Source organism: Gymnodraco acuticeps, unplaced genomic scaffold (genome assembly GCF_902827175.1).
Source record: "Gymnodraco acuticeps unplaced genomic scaffold, fGymAcu1.1, whole genome shotgun sequence".
In the NCBI taxonomy this organism is placed as follows: Eukaryota; Metazoa; Chordata; class Actinopteri; order Perciformes; family Bathydraconidae; genus Gymnodraco; species Gymnodraco acuticeps.
In genome coordinates this window covers 328,355-342,969 of record NW_022992232.1, presented here as the reverse complement: position 1 = coordinate 342,969, position 14,615 = coordinate 328,355, and the positions used below count along the sequence as shown (strand labels likewise).

Genomic DNA, 14,615 nt, shown 5'->3' with positions numbered 1-14,615 from the left:
CTTCCAAAACCATATAAACATATATTAATATGATAAATAAAAATAAATTAGACCAAAATAAATGAAATCAAATATGTTGCAGTGCACTGCACAACCTACTGAAAATTCCTTAACATATAGCCAACATTTTGGTAAAACATATTCAACATATTCCACTCAGTTAAACGTTGAAGGCTGGCCCACCGTCATGGTCCAGAAGTAACAGGAAATAAATGTTGAACTACAATTTAAGACCAAATGTTTAGGCCACCATGGTCACACCATGCTGGTAGGGCTGCTCGTGTCATCTCTTAAAGATGTTTTGCAAGAAACACCAGCCTGTTGACATGGTCTGCTTTCAGAGATGAGCGCAGGCAGGGGACGATATTGCCACCTGTACTGAAGACCCTCTCTGAAGAGGAACGTGTGGCAGTGCTGCCACATAGGACACAAAGAAAAGACTCTGAACCCTTTCTTTGCCATTATATAAAATTAGTGTTGCTACAAAAGTATAAATTAGGCTTACTAATAAGACAACTCAGATCTGAAGCTACTCAGGAATCTGCTGCCGAAGTGCAATAAAAGACTAAATTAATAGAATCAAACCCTTTTTTTGTTACATTGTATTAGAGTATACAAATAAATACCTTTTTAAAATAGGATGCAAGCAACACTAGTTTCTTAACCTGAACTGATAACAGACTATAATCAATTGAAGTTTGCATTCTTATACCATTTTGTACAATAATTATAATGAATAAGTTCAAACAAACTCAAACTTACAGCTGATTAATAACGATATCTAACTTGAGTTTTTATTATATCAAAAACCTGTTGAAATGCTACTGTTATTTTTACTGTCCCCCAAAAGCGCATCGGCAGCCTCCAGGAAAGCTTCTTTCACAACTTCGCCGTCTTTGAAAGACTTCATGTGTTTCTCAAGAACGTGACTGACACGATAAGATGCTCTGGTAGCAGCCTTGCTCTTGTTGTTGGGCCTGGTGAAAATGGACTGCTGTGCATTTAGCTGTCCTTTCAGGCCCCTCCCCTTTTGGAGCGTAGGGCAGAATTAGGAGGGAATTCCGTCTCGTAGCGTTTGTGCACTGTTTTGAAATGCCGCTCCTAAATTACCCTTCTTCGATAAAGCCACGCTCGCATTGCAGATGAGACAGATGGACTTTGAATTGGAATAGATACAAAAATAATCATCCTCCCACTCGGAGTGAAAATTATATATTTTGGGCTTTTTTGCTTCTGCCATAATTGTGGTCTTGTGTGTGTGCGGACTGTCACTGCACTGCACTGCCCACTGCCCACCAGCCACGCCGGCCAATCACAAAGCTTTGATGCGTTCAAGTGCATTATTCTGGCACAGGAAGATTATGTTATAGGACATTAACGATAAAACAGAATATTGTTGTTCTATTTTTTGACACATCTCGCGATCGACTGGGAATCTCCCCGCGACCCTTATTTTTAACGAGTTGCTGCTCTTGTTCTGACATCTTCGCTCGCGCTGAACACATGTCACTCCCACGTGGCCGAGTGGGCTTTTAGGGAGGGGCGAAAGCACACCCAGCAAAATAATCGTATTTTGTCAATTATGCTGTTTTCATAATCGTCACAAACAGTAATCGTAATCGCGATTAAAATACGATTAATTGCACAGCCCTACTGTGACCCCAATAAAGTTGTAAGAAAACTCGTCCATGTTGCAATGATGCGGCTCACAGTGGACTGGTGTACGTTGAAGCGGTTTGCAAGGTCCCTCTCTTTCAAACCCACCGACAGGAAGCAGAGAAAAAGGAAGAACTCGTCAATTGGCTGAAGCAGCTGTCTCTGGAAGATAAACAAAAAAAGGGTACTATATTAATATACTATATTAATTAAGTTGTTTTAGTTCTCTGATGTATTCAAAAAGGATTGAGTACTATAGCCTTTTAGCCTACACGAAAGCAATGAAATGTTGGAGAAACATTTTCCCTTCAGTTTGTGTTTAGTAGTGCTGTAGCGACGTGTCGACGACTTCAAAATATCGTCGACGACATATTTCCGCGTCGACGCGTCGCTACACACACGTGGGTCACCCAAAGCAACAAGCAGTTCGCAATCGCACTTCAAACACAATGGAGACTGAAACGGCTACCACCTCCTCCTCGCAGGATTGCGCACGAAGCCCCCAAACGAAAACATCTCGCCCTAGGTCTTCAAAAGCATGGGAATATTTTAAAGTTAGTCCAAAACGCAAAGATATTTATATATTTATATCTCACTGAGACTGCTGCATAGCCTAGCAGAAGCAGCAGCTAGCTGTGGTGGCTACCATTAGCAGCTAGCATTTGCTCTCCGATTTTTACATAAAATGGAATTATGGATTATAAATTCAATCATTTTTTTATACATAGACGTTAAAAACCTATGGATTAACCGATTCAGCCGCGTTTTTTCTCATTTTATTGCCATTGAACACGTTTTTTGATCAGATTACGGTGGTGAGACGATCTCCCGAGAAGCTCTGTGAAGGTACGTGTTGTGATGACTGTATTTGCTTCCCCTGTCGCGAGTCCGGATCACTCAGTGATGATACTATATACCTACATAATCTGTGGAGTCTCAGCTTTAATCGGATATATTGTATGTGCAGCTACGATAAGTAATAAGGGTACTTTTATCTTGAGTTCTGTGCCAATGTCCGTTAGCATTTTTCGCTCAGGGGTCATTAAGATGCTTCTTATGAGACTTGTGTTTTGTTTTGGTAAACATGGTTTGTATCGTCAGTTAGCTGAGATTATTTCCGTTAATCTGGTATAACACATTAATAGGTTCTTAAATATTAAGATCCCCTGAGACACATTACGTTTTTTATGAATTGAACAACAGAAAAATAATCGTTAGATTAGTCGACTAATCGATCAAATAATCGCCCGATTAATCGTTTTCAAAATAATCGTTTCCCCCCAGCACTAGTGTTTAGATTGTGTGTTAAAAGAAACGTAGCCTACCGTTGATGGACGTGCGTGTGTAACCACTTCTTCATTCCTCTTGGCAGCTGATATCGCTCTTGTAACATGAACCATTTTATAAATGGAAGGCTCAATCAAAAACCAGAAGGCCATCAGGTGGTTATAGCTCGGGAATCTGTACACAAAAGACACGTATCAGTCATTAGTTGACTCGTTAACTGTAACACATGGGCTAATGCTTTCCTCTTGTTTGCTATAATACATTACAATTCAAATAGACTGATTAAGAAGGCACTTGGTGCAGGTATAGTAATATACAGCAGTAACATGTAACAACTACATTAAAGCAGCAGTAATAATAATCTAAAACATACAGGGAACATTTTACACAGAATGACTACTTGTACTCTTCATTCTTAAGTGTGCAACTGGGAGAAACGCAGTGGATATTGACATGTACTTTTACTTTGGTAAGGTTTTGAAGATTTCCACTTGTAGTAAAGTATTATCAGTATGTTGTTAGTATTAGTATGTTTTACTCCACCACATTTAGTTAACCTTCATAGTTTCTAGTTACTTATGAAAACACATGATTTATGATTCTACATGTTCAGTTCAGAAGTATTTTCAAACCATAGTATTTGTACTTATACTTCAGTTAAGTTGAGTAGCCTACTTATTCCAACACTGCATGCAAATAGTCAGCAGTCAAACGGCAGGTAAACAGGATTCTTTATAAGCTAACCCATCTCAAAAACTTGGATAGAATTTAGCCAAAACATTACCTGGTATAGAATCGGATGTTGTCGTCGGAGCCAGCAAACCGCTTTAAGCAAAACTCTCGCTGGACTCTTAACTCCTGCAGTTGCTTCTGCAGATCCTCCAATGTTTTGGAGTTGTCTTCTGTAGCTTGAGAGGACATGTCCAGTGAAGCTGGTTCAGGGGTTGAGCAGTAATCATGGTCACGGACATCCAGGGTCGGCGTCATGGGGGGTCATTCGCGGGCCATGCCCCCCAAATGAGTCACTGTGCCCCCCCAACGCAGGGTGGGCAAGCCTTATTGCCACTTTGCCGTTTTTTTTTTAATCATATAAGTTAAAACGTTTCCACCAAAAGTTTTTTGTGTGAAATACATCAGAAATAAAGAATACACATTTGTATTCTTTATTTATTCTTTATATGAAACACAGCCTGAGGTGTGCTCACTGCTGCTCTCTGATTGATGTGTTGCTTGACCAATGACCCCGACTTTTGTTTTGTTATCATTACGTGGCTGTGTGTTTAGATGAAAGCCCAGTGGCGATCTGTCCATCTGTTATACTGATTATACAGTAAAGCCATCGAAAATAATATGATATACAGTACAGTACAAGTACATGGGTCTCTGTGTTTCATTCAAGCTCGGCTCTCTGTGTGTGGCACGAGCGCATTTTGTCAGTGCGCGAGCGGTAACGTGGAATATTGTTGTTAGCATCTGGTTAGCTAGCTATGCTAACGGATATAAAGAGCTGTTTCTACACCAAGGTGGAGGAGAGTCCTCTCCTGTCAGACTGAGAGGATCTTATAACGTCAGCTCAGTGAGGTAAAGGACTCTCAGTGTTTAGATAGTTCACTTTAGTGTAAGTTATCTCAGTGGGTCTCAAACGGTTTGGTGACCATTTATGTAAACAAGTATTTGCGAGGAATAGGCTACCTTTATATGATCATTATAGTTATTAAAGAATAAGAGAATAAATGAAAAACGGGTATGAAATACTATAGGACAGTAACACAAGAATACCATTTAAAAGAGGAGTGATTAGTAAAATATCCATAAAGAAAAAGTAAATCTGTTTACAGTTCTGTTTCATATGGATGCTGAGAGATGTAGACTATCCATAGATCTCTTAATTTTGCTCTCAAAGTGCACCAGATTGATGCTTTTAACTTCAATATTTTAAAAATAATCTTCCCGGGGGAGCATGCCCCCGGACCCTCCTAGAGGAGGTTAGGTCCACCCCCACCTAAAACATGTTCACATGGATAGGATACTAAATACATTTGCACACTTTTCATATGGTGGCCTATGTCCATATGTTTCTGTTTTGGTGATCGTGCCACAACCGTGCATGTATGCACAAGTCATAGGTGTGCTATAAAATAGCACTACACCCCTGCAATGTGTGGGAAAGACAATAAACTTTACAGCATGTTTTTTTAAATTGAAGTTGCGTTGGTGTTTGTGTGTTGGTTGTTGACGGCAGTATGTGCCCCCCCCTTGGTAAATGATTGCCTCCCCATTTGATTTGTTCTAGAGCCGACCCTGCGGACATCGATGTGCTCTTCCTGCTCCTCCCGAGAGACTGGTTCAGTGGGCCGCTCCCTTCTCTCCCAAACACTAGCCCGCAGTGTTTGAGCAGTGAAGTGATTCCACTCAAACAGAGTTGGGACAGCACCTTTCACAAGCCTCCTACGGCCATCAAGGGTTTTTGGCTCTATTAGTTGATCCGTAGCGAAGTGACGACTGCAGACCTTGGAGTGAGAGGAGATTGTAAAGTTATCGCGTCGTAATTTAACCAGCCACTGTCTTCGCAGCTCGAGTTCGGTCGGAAAGCCATGGAAACTTAGGACGCCGTTGAATTTAGCTGACGCCGTACAAAGTGGGACACAGCAGTGCTCGGAGTAGTTCTTTACTTGTCTTTGCAAATGCTCCGTTTTGAAAATCTTCCGTCGACTCATATTTAAACCACAGATTTAAACAGTAAAACATTTGTGGACGCTCAGCTACGCAGACCAGAAGCAACCCGGAAGCGTCCGAGCAGTATAGAGGCTTCCTAATGACGTCACGGGATTTCGCGGCAGACATCTTGGAGTACCACTCCACTGGCGGCAGCGTTCAAAAATGGCAAAAATGAAAGGCTACTACGAATCACTAAACCCGGAGGATAAGACCGTTTACAGAGACAAATGTGCGTCGATTGGTTCGGTGGACCCTTATTTGATTCCCGTTAAGGATTACAGCACCGACATAAATTCATGGCCTTCACTCTCCTACTGTGATATCGTGAACTACCTGGTTTTTTCGCCTATTCCGTTGTACACCATGGAGGAAATGAAGGCGTAGAAAGGACTCGATGCACATAACCAGTTCACATCCGGGTGGATCCGCGACGTTTGCGTTGCATATCAAGGAGATGTGGCTGTAATAGCTGGAAAAGTGAGTAAATATTTCGTGAGGTCCTCTTCAGCTGGCTTTTTAAATATCCCTAAAGTCCCCCAAAATAAAATGGGTGAGGCTGCTTGTATCCACTACGCTACCAAGAAATATCAGAGGCCAACTCAGTGGACATTTTTAAACACCAGCTTTTATTTTTGTTGTACCTATAGGCTATACGTCTACTTTATTTTATAGGGATATTGTTGCATCAATAAACTTAGTCTTGTGTCTTATTATTTATTTGTATTATCATACCTTTTACCTCCTCGTGTCTCTTAACCTGTTAAAATGTTATATGTTGTTGCTATGCTGCATGTACCTGTAAAGGTCTTAACATCTGATCTGAGGGGAATTTCTTGTGGTTTATTTTTAACTTGTGATGTGTGCCATTTTGTAAAGCACTTTGAGCTACACATGCTTTATGAAAAGGTCTTTATAACTAAAGCTTTATTATATATTGCAATATATTTAAATTACAAAAGTTGTGAACCTATTCTTGGTTGTCAGCTTCTGTTATGGGCTACCTAGCATAGGAATATGACAAGAGCTGACCACCCACTGGTTGTGTAAACAATCAGTATTTGAAAGTAAAGTTGGACCAAAATATTGGTGGTTCTAAATAGTCAACAATCCAATAATATTTTTGTATTTTATTTTTCAGGTATTGCATTCTCAGAGTATTGGGCTGCCGCCAACATGTCCGTGGGTACTGATGAAGAAGGATGGTGCAGTCATCACAGCTAACTGCAACTGCAAGGCTGGTTTGGGATCGACATGTACCCATGTTACATCTCTCCTGTTCTACATAGAAACATCTGTACGGATACGTGATGCCAAGACAGTTACCCAGGAAAAGGCGTATTGGCTTCTACCTGGATCAGTGAAGGATGTAACACCTTCCCCTGTTGCTGACATTGACTTTACTTCGGCTAAAACCCGAAGGAATCGTTTAAGCCAAGCAATTGACAGTCTTGATGATGCAGCTAATTTAACAACAACAACAACAACAACACTTTTACGTCACTCGAGGGAAATTCCAAAAGCGACAGATGCTGAGCAACAGTCTTTCCTGGCATCACTGAAATCTACTGGAAGGAAGTGTGCAATATTGACAATCTCAGCTCCACACAATGCCGATTTTGTCCCAAAAGTGACTTTGTCAACATTTCCTAAGCCGCTTTCTAGTTTAAAAAGTGAGAACTGCCTAGAAATGGACCATAAAGCCCTTACAGAACATTGCCATGGGATCAATGTAGCTATCACCAAGCCGGAGGCGGATGTCATTGAGAAGGCCACAAAAACACAGGCCAAATCCAAACTCTGGTATCGATACAGAGCTGGGCGGATTACAGCATCTCGTATGAGGGCAGCATGTTCAACAAGTGCAACTAAACCATCGCTTAGCTTGATTAAAGCTATTTGTTACCCAGAAGCCACAAAATGTAAAACTGCAGCTACTGAATGGGGATGTAATCACGAGAAATCAGCACGTGAAGATTACATTACAATTATGAATCAACATGACAGTTTCATTTGCCAGGACTCTGGGCTCGTGTTATCGCCAGGCTTGGAATTTCGTCATTTTAGGGGCAAGGCCATTTGGCCTTCCCGTTCACATTTTTTTCAAGGGCACAAAGGCCACATGACAGGGCACAAAGGCCGTTTGGTTAAATTACGCTGGTCAATCAACATGACTGAAAAGTGTAGCACTAACGTCAACACCAGTCGTTTTACAAATGGCTGAATAGCAATAGTGTTTCTTTAACGTATACGTTAAGTTCAGCCATAAACCACATAAGTCAGTCATGTATTATATCAAAACCGCTTGGCAAGAAAAATACTAGATTCAAAGGTGACAGCTATCTGCTAGCTTGTAGAAGCAACACTAGATGTAGACCCCTTGAAGGGAAGACGTTAGCGCTATCCAAACTAGCTAGCTATCGCTAGTTTTCATGACAAAATGTAACGAGTCAACTTTAAATAGGCTAATACAATGGTAATTACCTATCAATAGTACTTTCTATAAACACGTAACTGTTAAGTCCTTTCAAATACTACCACATACTTCAGTTAAATAATATCAAAACAGCTTGGTCCGCTTGCTTACCTGTGCTTGTCTTGCTCCCGCGGCTGAGGAGGAGGCTGTCGGGCCCCTACAGGCATTTCTGACGGAACAATCACAGCAGAGCAATCGCTCTGATCCACAGGACACAGGCATCGCCCGGGACTATCCTACTGCGCACACTAATATGACTTTACTAGCGTTGTTTACACTTGAACTTTTGACAGGGGCACCAAGGCCACTTTGGCCGTGAATTGCATTTTTTTTCACAGGGCATCACGGCCAAAGTGCGGGGCAACGACGGCCATGGCCGTCGTGGCCGTCGTGAAATTCCCACCCTGGTTATCGCCAACATTTCCATATTTAGGTGCTACTCCAGATGGTGTTGTGTCCTGCAAGTGCTGTGGTGTAGGTGTTTTGGAAATTAAATGCCCCTACTCTGTTGCTGCACCGTCAGACCATACATGTCTGGAATCACGTGATGGACAGGACAGGCTGAAGAAGACCCATGCCTATTTCTATCAAGTGCAGACCCAGTTATTTCTATGTGATGTTGAATATGCTGACTTTGTTCTGTGGGTGAATGGAAAGATTCATCTTGAACGCATAACCCCAGATATTGACTTTTTGGAGAAGGTATACCCCAAAGCTCATGAATTCTTTCAGAAGGTCATTCTCCTCGAGTTGAGTGGGCAATTCTTCACCAGAATTTCCATTGCAACTACACCAGTCTCCATTACTGCACCAAAAAGGCCTCTCTGCCTGATACCAGACCCTGCTGTATGTGCCACTCTGACTCAGCCAACCGATACCCAACCACTGGTACCCAAATGGTGCTTTTGTCGTGGAGAGGAAAAGCTTCCCATGATAGGATGTGATAACACAAATTGTGAAACTACCTGGTTTCATTTTGAATGTGTTGGTATAACAGTTGCCCCCAAAGGAAGCTGGTATTGTGACAAATGTCATCAGCATGTCCCCTCTCAAAAGAAACAGAAGTATTAAACAATCTGAATGACAGTGTATATATTTATGTGATTATATATGCAGTATATATGAGGTGTTTTGCAGTTTGTGTGTATGGTTTTGTGAATGTGTTTTGAGAAAATAAGCCCTGCTTTCAAAAAATGTGTTTTAGCATTGAAAAAAACTGTAATATGGACACAATGTTAATCTATCTCTTTTATGTGAGGTGATCTCTGCAGCTTACAGTTAAAGGAGCATACTTGTTTTTCACCCTTTTTCAATGGGTAAATTGGAAACCTGTAATAAATATAATACTTTGCCCTTTCAATTGTTTTTTTCAAAATGTATTTACCCAAGCTTGAATATTCTACCAGTACTATTACTGTGCGCAGTGTAGGTCTGAAACCACATTCAAGCAATTTGGGATGTGTCCAATCTGACAATAGAAAACTTGAGAGAAAAACATTAATCTTCCATGCCTGAAAACATCTTAAATAATTTTTCAAACATTCCCCTACACAACCAAACCCAAAATCACTTTTCTGATTATCAAGACATTTAATTGACCAAGTACAACATTGACAATAATGTAATAATAATTACAATACAAACATATCATATTTTTCAATCTGATATGGGTTGATTGGGGTGTAACAGAATGTAAAGGCTCAATCAACAGGTATTACAGTATCACACACATTATTCAGGTCGCAGCACACTTCAGCTATTTTATCCATCAATGTAATCCCATCTACATCTTTAGAAAGTAAAAAATCTATAGGAATTGGTCCTCCCAAAATGGTATATCGCTGCCTTACACATCCTATGACACGCTCAACATGAATTCGCACGTTAGCAATTTTCCTTGTGTCAATAACATCTTTCATTGATAATTGTTTCCGGCCTTTCATGAATGCAGGCACCTTAACCTCAGCACACATGAAACCCACTGAGTCACTTATATTGAAACCTCGGTCTGCCAAAATCAAATCACCAGGCAAAATGTTATCTAAGAAGCCACAATTTTCTGTAATATGCTTATCACTGGACCTGCCACCCCATGCCCTTGAAATGAATGATATAACACCCTGCGGACAGATTCCTATGAGAAATTTGATGGTGTTGTGATGTTTGTAGTTTGACCAAGTCTGAGCCCGTGCCATTACATTTGATGACCTGTCAATGAAAACTTCAAAGCAGTCTATTATAACAGCCACTTTAGTACCAAAATGAGTGCGGAAATCCATAGGCATTGTCAGTTGGAGTTCCTCTCGAGATGGCCACTTCAAAAGGAAACTCATACGTTTGAACATGACGTCGATAATCAAGGTAAACACACGGGATACTGTAGACGTGGATGTGTTGAATTTATAAGCCAGCTCTTGCAGGGGTTCGTTTAATCTTAATTTAATTAGTGTCAGTATAAACTGTTGAAATTTAGACAGTGAACTCTTAGCATTCACACTGATGTGCAGTTCCACAAGATTGTATACCATCATTAAAATGGCAAAAGTAGGAAGTCCCGTGTAGAACCGCACACGGTCATCATCGCCCTTAAATGTACTCTCTGAAATTGTGGACTTTACAAGCTTTTCTTTTAAGTTAACTGTAGAGGAAACTTCTGTGTAGCTATGCAGTGGGAGTCACCGACTCAGGAAGGAGACACGGGAAGAGCAGTAGCTTTGATGTCAAACACATGATGGTTTATTTGGAGTTAACGGCCGGAGGATTCACATCACAAGTCCAAGAGTCAGAGGTTCTGACTTCACGGTAGAGTTGCCACGTCAATTCTGAAGAACTCTACCCCAGACCCATGTATTTAACTAGTTCAGAGAGCATCATCAACATGCTGCATAACAAGATAGAATGATAACACCTCTATCAGCTGACGCCAACAGGCAGGAACAGGGAGACAAAACACTGAGAGCACAGCAGCCAAGGTTACAGGTGCCTGTGCTCAGTCAGGACAGTTTGAACTGATACACTGGGTCAAAGTTATGGGCCTTGGAAAATATTCCACAACATTAACATTTTCTGTTGTAACATTATTAATTTCAAATGACATTTTGTCAATCATTTCACCAGTCAAATCAGTCTGAGTTGCAGTGCCAGTCTCTGGTTCAATCAGTCCTTCTTCTTCCCCAGTGGCTCCCAGGACTGGTGCGGGCTCTTCTGGAGATGGAATATCAGATACCATGCTGTGGAGATCAAGTGGTGCGATGGATGACCTTTTTCTGGCGCGTTTATACCTGGCATGTGTAGCAGGGGAAGGTGCTGTAATTTTCTCGTGGCCCAATTTGACAGACGGTGCCCAGTCAGGATGATTTTTGTCACTGGTTTACCTGCAAATAAATCAGATTGTAGGTCAGTTATATCCTGGGTGAACTGTTAATTAATACAAATGTGACCTCTTTTGACAGGCGAAGTCAGACTTTAGATATATTTAAAATGCTGGTGTCAAGACATTGGAACATGACAAATAATTGAGGAAACCAAAAGCCTCTGAAAAGATACCAGGGACTGTACAGCCTTTACTGTTTACATATAATCAAATGGCCAGTAGGGGGAGGAATTACTTTAAATTACAGTTAAATGAAGCACTGCAGGGGATTGACAGACTGGTGGGAAGATGACCTGAGCCAATGGATGACTACTTTGTAGATACTCCACAATCTGATATGTCGATCGATGACACAGACTCCAGGATTCATATTTCCTTGTTAAGATACATGTCTTAGTACGTGGGTTGTATGTTGATTTTGAATGTTTGTATGTAAAACTTGACACTTACCTGACGTGAAATGATCCCCACAAACGCGAGTATAGTTGTGGTTGGATGGTTTGAGATCCTCCCGTCCGATCCTATTGAGCCATGTTTCCCGTCGACGCTTTGAAAGTGCATACATTGCTTCACCCTGGTGTGTTATAACCACCGGCAGCCTGTAAAATGACTTCGGCCCCCTGTTTCGATCACCTCTGTTGCCGCAGCCAACAATAGTACAGAAGTTCACCATTATACGTCCGATAAAAAACAGGTATGAGTATTACGGTGTCTGTTTTGGTACTCCAGTATGGCCGTTGGGCTGACGTCCCGGCATATGCAAAGCCTCTATAACGGCTAAGGCGGAAGGACGTCTCAGACCCTAGTGCATGTAGCCTATTGGCCATCGGAATGTGTGGAGGAATTCTCCCAAGGGTCACATTCCAAGCTCTCCCCCCCCCCCCCCCCCCCCCCCCCCCCCCCACACACTCCTGTGATCTCCCATCCCCCAGTCTGTAGGTTTGTGTTTGCATATTTCTATCCCGTAATTCATACTGGTCCTCTCACGCACATACATTCTCCTTACAGTATACATACATAGGCTATGAGTCCGTGTATCTACGGACCATTTGTTTTTCTTTATTAAAAAAGTAAACGGAAGTGCGTCTGATGCGGCTTTCACACCCGCGCTTTTCCCTTTCTAGCTCCGAGCTAGAGCTTTTCTGGTTCAGCTCCGGTTTCCCTTTTCTGCTCCCGCTCTGTTCACACCGCCCAGCACCCGACTGGTGCTGCCGCTGCTGCGTCATGACGTCACCGTTTACATCGTTGATTTGCTCCCCAACGGCATTACGGCGCTCACAACAACAACAACTGCGTCGGGTCGATGATCATGTTGCTTTTAATCACACGAAGCCAGAATAAATTGAATAACGACTTCTCCAACCTTATACTTTGCTCCAGAGTGCCGTGGTTCATTGTTTATTAATGTGTTTCTGCAGCATTTACCGACCGCTGCACTGTTGGCTGCTCTTCCACGGGAGTTTATTCTCCTCCGTTAGCTCCCGGTTAGCTCACACTGCTGCGGCCGCTCTAAAGTATTCACTGTCCGACTCACACAAGCAGCTGATACATATCCCCAGTTCTCCTTAGCCTAAGTGAATGTGTGTCAGTCTGGATTGACGCTGTTTGGTATCACAACGCTGTTATGAAAGTTTCTCTGATATAAAATGGGTGATGTTAGCATAGCAACCGAAGCTAAACTGACTACTTGCTATTGCTATCGTATTGTGGCATAAACCGTTTTCTACAGGCACATTTTACCAGCGTATTTGTATTATGATTTTACTTGTGATAGTCGGACACGACAACCTGTGCAGCCCATGTATTGATTCCATCCGATAGCTGCTATAATACAAAACAACACGTCTGCCTCTCTCCACAATGATCAATAACAGTGAACGGATGGTCAAAGTAAGGTACAAATAAACAGAATCACACGAAGCCTGGTTAGTGTTGCCTGACTTTATAAAGTGTGTTTATAAGCACTACTGGTTGTAGGCAGGCATGACAGTCGACCCATGTGCAGGGGAGGTGGGTTTAGTTTCCTGCACGCCTTACCTTACTAAATGGTTGGTCTAATGGTCGGTGGAGCGAGGGGGGAGGCCCGCGGAAGTGATTTCAAAACAAAAAGCACTCGTTTGCTTGGAACAAAGAAAACGGCCAAGACACACATTGAGTCCAGAAAATGAATGTTATTAAGGGCTGTAAATATAATAAGCCTGTGTCTAAAATTGACAACAGGCTTATTATATTTACAGCCCTTAATACACCTTTGTGTTTAACAGCTGACCACTACCATGACGTACTTTGTTTTAGTAGATTTCGCATGAGAGCAAAATGTATAAATATGAGCATTACATTATATGAATATGAGAACAAAATGCATGAATGTGTGAGTGACAATATATGAATGTGTGCATTAAAATATGATAATATGAGAGCAAAATGTATGAATGTGTGAGTGTAAATATATACGTGTGTGAGAGTGAAAATGTATGTATGTAAAAGGAGAATATATGTATGTAAGAGTGAAAATGTATGTATGTAAAAGGAGAATATATATGTGTGTAAGAGTGAAAATATGCTGCATTTTGAATGTCCGATAGTCCACCATTTCCACCGGAAATATCAAACATTTAATAAAAGTGAAAAACAATGAACAAGACTTAACGTATTCATCATAATTAATTATATTTATTTCGTTTGGATGTAGGATTTTTGATTTTGTTTAGAGTAGTGATCTTCTACTATATGAACATTTTGGACCCAAAATTACAAAAAAAAACGTAAAAACAGATTTTGAAAATGATATTATTTTTCTAACACAAACATACACAACGAAACCATTTAAAAGCTGGAAATATATACATGGGATGTCACTATGATAATGTGAAAGTTTGATTGAGGTAGCATTCTGATAAGGCAAAAGTGTTATTATAAATATAATACAAATATATATATACACATTATGTACAAAAATCAGTTTTTTCTGTCTTTATCTGTGCCACGCTTCAAAGAGGTTTCTGTCAATACAACACAGAGGGCAACATCACAGGTTCCTCCTCCTCCATGTCAAAAAACAAGCTTAAAGCTTGACTCACGTTCAGAGTTCTGTTCATCATAGTTGAA

The 14,615-nt window shown here is 41.1% G+C and overlaps 1 protein-coding gene and 1 long non-coding RNA gene across 2 annotated transcripts; one reads left to right on the top strand and one right to left on the bottom strand.

Annotated features, from left to right (window-relative positions):
- Nucleotides 1-6,051: 6,051 nt before the first annotated feature.
- Nucleotides 6,052-9,223, top strand: LOC117539876. The gene is made up of 3 exons (XM_034206231.1): nucleotides 6,052-6,138; nucleotides 6,800-7,692; nucleotides 8,542-9,223. Exons 2-3 carry the CDS (start codon nucleotides 6,851-6,853, stop codon nucleotides 9,203-9,205), a joined length of 1,506 nt encoding a protein of 501 aa, XP_034062122.1. The 5' UTR covers nucleotides 6,052-6,138; nucleotides 6,800-6,850; the 3' UTR covers nucleotides 9,206-9,223.
- A 481-nt stretch (nucleotides 9,224-9,704) lies between these two features.
- LOC117539878 lies at nucleotides 9,705-12,278 on the bottom strand. The gene is made up of 2 exons (XR_004568084.1): nucleotides 11,958-12,278; nucleotides 9,705-11,508 (listed from the first exon to the last, which is right to left on the bottom strand). It is a non-coding gene; the product is annotated as an uncharacterized LOC117539878 (long non-coding RNA).
- Between the last annotated feature and the right edge of the window lie 2,337 nt (nucleotides 12,279-14,615).

Coding starts and splice junctions, on each gene's coding strand:
- LOC117539876 (XM_034206231.1), top strand. CDS start 6,851: ATGAAGAAGGATGGTGCAGTCATCACAGCTAACTGCAACTGCAAGGCT. Junction 7,693..8,541: donor TGCCAGGACTCTGGGCTCGT/GTTATCGCCAGG, acceptor ATTCCCACCCTG/GTTATCGCCAACATTTCCAT.